This window comes from Jaculus jaculus, chromosome 13 (assembly GCF_020740685.1).
Source record: "Jaculus jaculus isolate mJacJac1 chromosome 13, mJacJac1.mat.Y.cur, whole genome shotgun sequence".
In the NCBI taxonomy this organism is placed as follows: Eukaryota; Metazoa; Chordata; class Mammalia; order Rodentia; family Dipodidae; genus Jaculus; species Jaculus jaculus.
This window is the reverse complement of record NC_059114.1, coordinates 23,116,639-23,127,067: the sequence shown is the minus strand read 5'-3', so window position 1 is coordinate 23,127,067 and position 10,429 is coordinate 23,116,639. Positions and strand designations below refer to the sequence as shown.

General features: G+C 55.1%; 1 protein-coding gene across 6 annotated transcripts; it reads left to right on the top strand.

The window, feature by feature from the left end:
• Positions 1 to 365: 365 nt before the first annotated feature.
• Positions 366 to 8,373, top strand: Pheta1 (PH domain containing endocytic trafficking adaptor 1). Of its 6 annotated transcripts, none has more exons than XM_045133118.1 (5): positions 366 to 477; positions 2,772 to 2,885; positions 4,912 to 4,970; positions 5,978 to 6,030; positions 6,198 to 8,373. In XM_045133118.1, exon 5 carries the CDS (start codon positions 6,214 to 6,216, stop codon positions 6,916 to 6,918), a length of 705 nt encoding a protein of 234 aa, XP_044989053.1. In that variant the 5' UTR covers positions 366 to 477; positions 2,772 to 2,885; positions 4,912 to 4,970; positions 5,978 to 6,030; positions 6,198 to 6,213; the 3' UTR covers positions 6,919 to 8,373. The 6 variants fall into 6 exon arrangements, with proteins under 6 accessions (XP_044989053.1, XP_044989051.1, XP_044989052.1 ...); XM_045133116.1 differs by having other exon boundaries at positions 5,895 to 6,030; XM_045133117.1 differs by lacking the exon at positions 5,978 to 6,030.
• The last annotated feature ends 2,056 nt before the right edge of the window (positions 8,374 to 10,429 follow it).

Genomic DNA, 10,429 nt, shown 5'->3' with positions numbered 1-10,429 from the left:
CTGTCAGCCCTGGAGGGGAGCATTTGTACTTGGAGCATTGGTACTATTTGTACCAAGCCTAGGACTCCGTTCTGCCCCGAATCATCAGAGTTTTCCAGGTTCAAGTGTGCCAGAACGGACGCCGGGGTTTCCTCGAACCCCACGAGATCCCTTTAAGAGGGGTTCCCAGGCGCTCGGCCCCCTTAGGGGCGTGGCCCATATGGAGTTGGCCAATGAGGAGGCGCTCCGGGCGCGAGGGCGGGCCCTGCGCAGGCGGGCCGCGGGGGGTTAAAGGGGCGCGCCCGCAGGTCGGCGACCGCCCGGCCGCCCCGCCTCCCTTCGTCCCTGGGGCACCCTCCCGCCGCTGTGCCGCCCGGAGACAAAGCGCCGCCGCCGCCGTCGCCGCCGCCTCCGCCGCCCTGCTCCTGGACCATGGCCGGACCGTCCTCCCCCGGCCTTGCGCCTCCCGGCTCGCCGCCGCCCTAGGCCAGCAGCGAGGTAAGGCGGGCCTCGCGGGGGACTGCGCGCGCACGCGGGCCCGGACCGGTCTCCGCTCCCGAGACGCCGCGGAGATTGTGGCCGTGAGCCGCAGCCCGCTGGGGACAATCGCGGGCCGGTTCCCCGGGCGGCCCCTGTCCTCCCGCCACCCCCACCCCTCGTCGTCGGCCTCGCGATCGGGGCCCGGGCCGCTGGAGCGCGGCGAGGCCAGCGCCGGGCCGCCAGCCCCGAGCCCGGGCCCGCCCCTCCCTCCCGCACGCTCACTGCTGGGCGACGCTCCGGCCCGCTGGACCCGGCTCCCGGACTTGTGGTTTTGGCTGCTTTCCTTGACGTGAGTGCCACACCTCGCTTTATCCGGAATGCTGATGAGCCTGGAGGCGGTGGGTTAATTATTGACCTCCTCCCTCCCCCCTCTCCCCACCCGGAGTCAGGAGCTGGCTTTGTAGCCCAGGCTGGTCTCGAACGCTGGGCCGACCTCAGCCTCCAGTGCTGGACCGGCACTTGTGTTCCAGCACATCCACACTAATTCTCAGCGCCTTTCCCGCGGGTTGCCAGTGGTTTTCCTCAGTTTAGCTCTGCTGGTCACTTATCAGATGAGGAAAGCGAGGCCCAGGAGGGGGAGGTGGCTGGGGCCAGAGTGTTCCAGCCTGCCAGGGCAGTGGCAGGAACTTGGTATTGGGAACCCACTGGTCCAGTCCCCAGCAGCACCCTGCATGGCTTCAGCCTGCTAAATCAGGACTTTAGTGATCACCGGGACTCTGAACTTTCCGGAGAGCAGCCTGGTTAGATAAGCGGGGAGTAGGCACTCCCTCCAAGCCAGGTTGGACCCAAGCCTGTGCCCTGGCTGCTTCCAGACCCCCCCTACCTAGGTCTGGTGTAGGCAGAGGCCAGGGGCCTAGCTGGTGACCTTGGATGAAGGTAGCTCCTTTCGGGAATTCTTGGGAGAACAGCTGCTGAGCATGAGGGAAGTTACTATTCCTTTAGTGTTAGTGGGATGGGGAGACCCCAAGACTAGCCCCTCATTTGGGCCGTTTGTCCAGAGCCCTGCTCTTCCCGCAAGTTCCTGACCCCTCTAGGCTTCCGTTTTTCTATCTGGGAATGTAGACTGGGGGACAGATTCCCCTGGGGCTGTGAGGTTGACAAAGGTGACCAAGCGCTTGCTTTGCCTGCTGCCTGCAGGCTCCTGCACACCTGCTAATGCCAGGCACATAAATGACCCATCTCTTGTGCTGAGGGAGGTCAGGGACTGCATCCCAAGGAGGTGGTAATGTCAAGACTAAAGGTGGTTCTGTGCAGACAGAACAGCTCTGGCAGAGGCCCTGGGATAGGACAGTTCTTGGTATAATGGAGGGACAGAAAGGTGGCTGCAGACCAGTGAGTGAGGGACACGGAAGTCTAGAAAAGGAACTCGGAGGGGGTGTTTGGTGTGTGTGAATGTGCATGTACTCATGTATATGAGTGCATGTGTGCAGGGGGGGTCGGTGTGTGTGAATGTGCATGCATTCACGTATGTGAGTGCGTGTGCAGCGAGGTCAAAGGACTAATTTTTTGTTTTTCCGAGGTAGGTTCTCACTGTACCTCAGGCTGACCTGGAATTCACTATGAATTCTCAGGGTGACCTTGAACTCATGGCGATCCTCCTATCTCTGCCTCCTGAGGCTGGGATTACAGGTGTGCGCCACAACACCTGGTTTACAAAGGACCTTTGAGGCAGAGTCTTGTGCTGTTCACTGTTTCTTTCACCAGGCCAGCTGACCTCTTAAGCCTCTGGCAGATTCTCCCCTTTAGCCTGTACGGGGGACTGGGGTTACCAATGTCTGCCAAAGCTCCCGGCCCTTTCCACGTTTTTTGTGGGTTCCACAGTTGGGTCCTTAGTCTTTCACAGCAAGCACTTTATTCACTGAGCCGTCTCCCCAGTCCCAGGATTGTGTTTTATACTGAGAAGTGAAGAGCCATGGAAGGTGGGAGACAGGAGGAGTGTGGTAGAGGAGATATTGGCCTGGCAGAAGGTCTTAGGGAAATCAGGATTCAACCCTGAGGTACACAGACAGGGAGGGCAAAGGTGGAGGCACATGATAGCCACCCGTCCCACCTAGTATGGATAGGGATCTAGAATGGGGGAGGGGCTGAACAGTGGGCTGCTGATTTGAAAGACATTGGAGTGATTACCTAGCCTTAGTGACCGGGTGTGGGAGTGAGAGGGACTTTGAGAACCATTTAGCTAAGAATGTCAACAGTTAGGACATCTGTTGTCACAACCTTGACCTAGGCAGTGTTATGCTCCCATTTTACAGATGCAGAAACAAAGGCTCAGAGAGGCTGTGTGTATGTGTGTCCCGGGTGACCCAGCCTGGAGACTGCAGAGCTGACGTGTGAACCGAGTGAGCCGAGCTGGGCGCTGGGCACAGGTAGGAGGCAAAGGGCCCGTGGGGTAGGAGGTTCCTGTGGGAAATAGGCTCTCTGTCCCCGTGGGGTTATTTTTCTGGGTGGGGATGCTTAAGTCCCTTTATGTGCTGAGAGAGCTTGTGCGTGAGGTCCCACAGCTCAGGGAGGCAGGATAGGAATGGAACTTGCTGAACCCCTGGCTGCTGAGATCACAGCCTTGCTGCTTTGTTGAGAGAAGCTGGTCCCAACTTCTGACAACAGGAAGCTGTCCCTGGCTGCATGCGATGTGGGTGGCATGAAATGGCAAGAAAACAAGGATTTGTTTTGGCAGCAGGTTCTCCCTCCGCCCTGGGTCAAGTGGCCCAGCCTGGCATCACAGTGGTGTTCCCCAGGGAGCCACCACCTAGACCTTATTCCTCCAGGCCCCAAGAAAGGCACCACCCAGGCAGGGGAGTGAACATTAATCGAGCACCGACTGCTCTGCAGGCTCTTTACATTTGCCTCTTTGAAAGCTCAGCCACCATCTTTATGGGGTGAGGCTTGGGGCTATGGAAGCTTGGGGCGCGGGTCTTTCTTTGCAGCCACACTGGGAGCCCACATGTCACCTCTTGGCGAGTCCCACGTGGTGAGCATTGACCTGCCATCTGCTCCCTGTTGGGAGGTGGATGGAGTTAGAATGCCCTGTGCTCTGTGAGTGGGCATGCAGCATGCGTGCCCCTGGCTGCATCTTCCTCTCCCTCTCCGCTCTGCTCCCCTTCCTCCTCCGACCACAGGTTCTCGCCATAGGGCGCCTGCATCTGCTGTGCTCTCTGCCAGCCACGCACAAGGCTTCCTCTCTCCCCAACTTCCAGTCTCTACTCACATGTCACCTTTTCAGGTTGGCTTTTCTTCACTCTGAGTCAAATGCTGTTCTTGTCCCCAACATTCCTGACCCCTTCGCTGTCTTCGTTTCTCATAGTACTTTAGACTACCTGGCAGACGTATGAGCTGTTACTTGCCTCTGAGTTACACCTGTCACTACCATATTCGCACCTCTGTCCTTGCTCATGGCTATGTCTGCAGTGCCTAGAACATCACTGAACATACCTGGGCACGTTTTTGGGATGAAGTGAGTCCCTGCAGCACTAATGTATGCTCTGCAATTCTCCCTATTTTTCAGATCAGACAAGATCAGGGTGGTATGGCTATGACGAAGGAGTTCATATCCCCCCCCTTTTTTTCTCTCTTTATTTATTTATTTATTTTTTGAGGGAGGGTCTCACTTTAGCTCAGTCTGACTTGGAATTCACTGTGTAGTCTCAGGGCGGCTTCAAACTCAAAGTGATCCTCCTATCTCTGCCTCCCAAGTGCTGGGATTAAAAGCATGTGCCACCATGCCCGGCATCATATCTCTACTTAAAAAAATATTTTAGTGGGGCTTAGCAGTTAAGGCGCTTGCCTGCAAAACCAAAGGACTTTGGTTTTGATTCCCCAGTACCTACATAAGCCAGATGCACAAGGTGGTGCATGCATCTGGAGTTTGTTTGCAGTGGCTGGAGACCCTGGCATTCTCTCTCTCTCTCTCTGTCTCTTTCTCTCAAATAAGTAAATAAATAAATAAAAATAATAACAATAAATATTTTAGTGGCTGGAAAGATGGCTTAGTGGTTAAGGCACTTGCCTGCAAAGCCTAAGGACCCAGGTTCGGTTCCCCAGTACCCACATAAGCCAGTTGCACAAAGTGGTCCATGCATCTGGAGTTTGTTTGTAGTGGCTGGAGGTCCTGATGCACCCATTCTCCCTGCTTGTCTATGTGCTTCTCTCTCTCTTAAAACTAAATAAATAAAATACTATTTTTATTTATTTGTATGAGAGAGGATGCACTGTGGCTTCTAGCCACTACAAATGAACTCCATATGCATGTGCCACCATGTGTATCTGCCTTATGTGGGTTCTGGGCAATTGAACCTGGGTCCAAAGGCTTTGCAAGCAAGTGCCTTAACTGCTAAACCATCTCTCCAGCCTCATATCCCTATTTTTATTTATTTATTTATTTTTGTTTTTTTTGAGGTAGAGTTCGAACTCATGGTGATCCTCCTGCCTTTGCCTTCCGAGTGCTGGGATTAAAGGTGTGTGCCATCATGCCCAGCCCCCTATTTTTTTTTTTTTCGAGGTAGCCTCAAGCTGGCCTGGAATTCACAACAAACCTCCTGTTTCTGCCTCCTGAGGCTGGGATTAAAGGCATGTGCCACCACTCCTGGCTCATATCCTTATTTTTAAAAATAATATTTAATTAATTTATTTATTTGAGAGGAAGAGAGAATGGGCACGCCAGGGCCTTTAGCCACTGCAAGCGAACTCCAGATTATGTGACCCTTGTGCATCTGGTTTATGTGGGTCCTGGGGAATTGAACTGGGGTCCTTAGACTTTGCAAGCAAACACCTTAACTACTAAGCCATTTTCCAAGCCCTTTTTTAAAATTGTTGTTTATATATGTATTTATTTGAGAGCGACAGACAGAGAAAGAGGTAGATAGAGAGAAGTAGAGAGAATGGGCACACCAGGGCCTCCAGCCACTGCAAACGAACTCCAGATGCGTGCACCCCTTGTGCATCTGGCTTACGTGGGTCCTGGGGAATCGAGCCTCGAACTGGGGTCCTTAGGCTTCACAGGCAAGCGCTTAACTGCTAAGCCATCTCTCCAGTTTTTTGTTTTTTTTTTTTGAGGCAGGGTCTCACTCTAGCTCAGGCTGACCTGGAATTCACTGTGTTGTCTCAGGGTGTCCTTGAACTCACAATGATCCTCCTACCTCTGCCTCTTGACTGCTGGGATTAAAGGCATGTGCCACCACGCCCAGCTATATATCCCTATTTTTAATGGATAAACTGAGGCTGAGTCATACAGTCTGAGCTGAGACCTGCAATAAGGGGCCAACAGGTCTTGTCTGGGGATGGTGGAAACAGTAGCTTTTCCCAGTTTGCTTTGTGATCCTAGATAAATGCCTTCCCTCTCTGTGCTTGTTTCCTTATCTGTCAAATGGGAGCAATACCAGTTCCTGCCCCCTGAGGTCTGTTGCCAGGCTGAGTTAGTGAATGCTGTCTGGCACACAGTAGGAACTCTCACCATCATTTCCAGAGTCAAGGGCAGAAGCTCCGAGGCTGCCTGTGGGGGGCCTGTCAGTACTGGGGGTGAGTTCTGTCCCCCTCCGTGGGGCTGTATGAGCTCAGGCAAGCAGATTCCTTTCTATGGACTGGGATGTTGGGTGCTCACGGTGGAGGGCCTGGGAGGTCCCTGTGAGGGGCTGGGGGACACAGACTCTGGCTATGGAAATAATGGGGGTTCCGGTGGTGGACAGGCCCTGGCTCACCACCATGAAGTTGAACGAGCGCAGCTTGGCCTTCTACGCGACATGTGATGCCCCCGTGGACAACGCAGGCTTCCTGTACAAGAGGGGCGGGAGTCGGCGCTGGTTTGTGCTGCGAGGCAACATGCTCTTCTACTTCGAGGACGCGGCCGGCCGCGAGCCGCTGGGCGTCATCCTGCTGGAGGGCTGCACGGTGGAGCTGGTGGAGGCCCGCCAGGAGTTTGCCTTCGCCGTGCGCTTCCCGGGCGGCCGGGTCCGGCCCTACGTGCTGGTGGCTGACAGCCAGGAGGCGCTGGAGGGCTGGGTGAAGGCACTGTCGCGGGCCAGCTTCCACTACCTGCGTCTGGTAGTGCGGGAACTGGAGCAGCAGCTGGCGGCCATGCGTGCAGGAAGCCCAGCCTCGGCCTTGACCCCAACCCCGGCCTTGACCCCAACCCCAGCCCCAGTCCTGCGGCCCAAGGAGAATGGCCGGGCAGCCTGGAGCACACAGCCTGAGCTGTTGGCTGTCCCAGAGGGCCCACCATTGCCACCTCGACGCCAGGCCTCAGCACCCAATGGCCCCCTAGCCTTGGCACCCTTTGCCCAGCTGCATGAGCGCTATGGGCAGGAGGTGCGGGCCCTCAGGAGCCAGTGGCGGAGAGGCCAGCCTAGTCCAGAGACACCCTGGAGTCCCTCAGGTTCTATTGGGACTCATGTTCCTGCCCCACTGTGACAACTGTAGTAACTCTGAGGGAACCCTGGGGTCTCATATCTGAAGGAAACCCTGGTCTTAGCAGGTCCTGAGGGTCCTGGACTTGCTCTGAGCAGTGCTGGGTTCCCAGGGGATGAAAGCCCAAGCCCAACATCCAGACATCCACAGTGGCTAACACTGAGGAGAAGCCAGGGCCTGCTCAAGGTGCCAGAGTGGAGCATTCGGCTTCCCAAGTGGCCATGTGACCCAGACAAAGCCTTCTGCTGGCCACAGGCCAGGGCCCTGCCTGGGTCCTGACCAGGATCTCTTGGCTGTTGACTGAAATGCTGACGTGGGCCTGACCTGCCTTGGAAGCATCAGGTGCAGGGCAGCTGCCAGGAAGGTGTCAGTGTGAACTGGCCTGGTCCCCAGGGTGCTTGGCCTGGAACATGCCGAGACAGGACTTTGCCCAGGCCCTGCCAGGCCTTAAGGCGGTGCCCCTAGCAAGCAGGCAGATAGCTCTGGGCCCTCACACCTCACCTGACACTCCTTCCCGCAACTTCCAGTGCTGGGGCCTGGGGTTGCCTGACCCGAGGAGATAGGCCTTGGACTGACTGATCACCTGCCTGTCTCAGGAAGGGGAACGCAGCAGCTGCAGAATGGTGCTCCCTCCACCCAGGCCCTCGTGTCCCCTGGGGACGGCTCTCCCTGCTGGCTCTGCTCCTCAACCCACCACAGTGCCACTCCTCATCCGGGATGTTGAGGGTTAATACCCGCCTCACCTTGGTCACGTTTACAGTTCTCAGTACCTCACCCAGGGACACCTGAGGACACTCACTCCAACGTCTGCTTGCCCAAACCAACTCCTCTCTGGATGGACAGATTCACCCTGCTGTTTGACAGACCCTAGGTTGGGGATCTGTGGGGAACTGTCTTGTCTTAGGACCTCATAGCTCCCTGCTGGCTCAGGGGCTGGGGCTTGGCTGGGGTTTTATTTTTAAGAATGTAGATGTTTGATTTTGCTTTCTTTTTGTCTGGCAACAAAGCTTAGGTTTTGTTTTTTTTTTTTTTTTTTTTCCCTGCCACTTTTGTTCCTGTTGGCTAACCAGGACGGATGGCTCCAAGCTTGGGTGGCATTGTCTTTGGGGAACAGGCCCGCTGTAGACGCACAGGCGCCTGCTGAGGGCAGCTGACTTGGTCCTCCCCTTTCATGTTCTGACCCTGGAGCTCTGCTTTCGGCACTGGTCCCTCTGGACCTTGGTACGTCCCATCTCTCCTCTCTGAGTCACTGTGCGCTCAGGACATCTTGGCAGAGCCCAGCTGGAGGACTGGGGTAGACCCCAACCTGGGACAGGTTTACAAACTGTATGGTACAGAAGTCCTGGTCCTCAGGGGCAGGACTTTCCCCTTCCTTCCAAAGCACAAGTTGGGGGTCTCTAGCTACCTCTGAGCTGGGGATGGCATATAAGGGTCAAAATAAAAGTTGGTCAAATAATGGCTGGTTGTGTCAGGTGTGTGTGTTTGGGCATGCAAGTGCAATGGCTTGTTTGTGGAGATCAGAGGACAGCTTTGGGGTATTGGTCCCTGCCTCCAACCTTATTTGAGACAAGGTCTCACATCTTGTGTGGCTCTGTAGTGCCAGGCCAGCTGGCCCATGAACTTTGAGCTTTGGGGTTCTCCTGGATCTGCCTCCCATTGCCCTAGGTGTGTTGGGATTAGAGACGTATGTGCTGCATGCATCTGCCTTTATGTGGGTTCTGCAGATCTGAACTCTGGTCACAAGGCTGAGCAAGCATCTTTAACCACTGGGTCATCTGCCTTTGACATTTTTTTTTTTTTTCCTCCCAGCAAAATCCCTGATCCCTGTGTCTGGTAGAGCCTGGGGCAGGCACTACAAGGGAGGTGACCCATGTAGTCTTGTGGCTTGTGCTCTGCTAGGCATTGCCACCATCTCTTAGGGCAGACAGAGTTCATTGTAAAGCACAGAGGATCCCAACACCTGGGAAAGTTTGAAGGAAAGAGTCCAATTAGTAATGTCTGCTGTGAGCTACGGGTCTGCTCTCTTGGGCTTTTCTGCCGTGCCGGTGGTGGTGGTGGGGCGGTCACATGTGGGAAGGGACTGTCTGAGGTGGCCCTGTGTGATGGCTGAGACCCAGAGGTTCCAAAGGTGGGCTCAGAGCACTCGTCCCACCTGTCCCTTGGCATCCTGGAAACCTGGCACCTTTGGAAAAAATGTGGTGTCAGGATGAGCTGAGGAACCTCTGCATCTCATGTTCGAGCTCAAGAGGCAGATTCAGGGTCAGGGGTTCATGTACCACCCGCGTTTCCAGCCCGTGCTGAGTAACTCTCCCCATGTCTCGTGGGACTACATGATGGGGACTGGGGAGGCAGCCATCTCACAGGCTGAGTCAGGCACCACCGGCAGCACTGGTGACCACAGCCACCGCAGAACACAGGCTGGGGGAAGTAGCAGGGGAGACTCCCAAGAGGGAAGGCCACAGTGTGCCCTCACTTGCCAGAATGTTCCCTTGGAGTGACTAGGGAGATCGCTCAGTGGTAAAAGGTGCTTGCTTGCAAAGTCTGCCAGTCAGGGTTCACTTCCCCCAGACCCATATAAATCTGTATGTAAACTGGCATGCATACACACAAATAAATACAAATTTTTAAAAAAGGCAAAGGGGGCCTGGGCATGGTGGTACGTGCCTTTAATCCCAGCACTTGGGAGGCAGAAGTAGGAGGATCGCTGGGAGTTCAAGGCCACCCTGAGAGAATAGAGAGTGAATTCCAGGTCAGCCTGGGCTAGAGTGAGACCCTACCTTGCGGAAAATAGATAAACAAGCAAAATAGTCAGATGACACAGCAATCCGGGGTTGGGACCCAGAAAGGCCGAAACAGCGTCCTGGTATTTGCACACCTGGGTTCATAGTTGCACACAGAATGATGGTCACACAACGGTATAGCATTCTGGAGGATGTGGGGCCTGGAACGCATCAGGCCCACCCAAGAATCTCGGCCATGAGGACTTCCTAGACAAGGTGATCGTTCCTAGATGCCTGTGATGTCAGGGAGTGGAACCAGAGTCACCAAGAAGAGAGACCAGCCTCACTGGCCCAGTAGCCACGTGCTTTCAGATCCTCACCTGGGGCCGGCCGCATCTACATCCCAGTCCCAGGTGCCACATGAGGACAGCTAGCTATCCCCTTGGAACTCGCAGGAACAACTTTACTGGCCCGTTTCTTTTTCTTTTTCCTTTCTCTCTCTCTCTCTCTCTCTTTGTTTTTTCAAGGTAGGGTCTCACTCTAGTCCAGGCTGACCTGGAATTCACTATGTAGTCTCAGGGTAGCCTCGGACACACAGTGATCCTCCTACTCCTGCCTCCCAGGTGCTGGAATTGAAGGTGTGCATCACCACGCCCGGCTCTCTGGCTCTGTTTCTATTTTTCTTTGTAGTGCTGGGGATGGAACCCCAAGATAGCAGCTGTGTGATGAAGTCACTGTGGCAGCCCCAGGAAAGGGTCACCTGGAGAGGGCACCAACAGCCAACCAATTGGAAG

Coding starts and splice junctions, on each gene's coding strand:
- Pheta1 (XM_045133114.1), top strand. CDS start 6,214: ATGAAGTTGAACGAGCGCAGCTTGGCCTTCTACGCGACATGTGATGCC.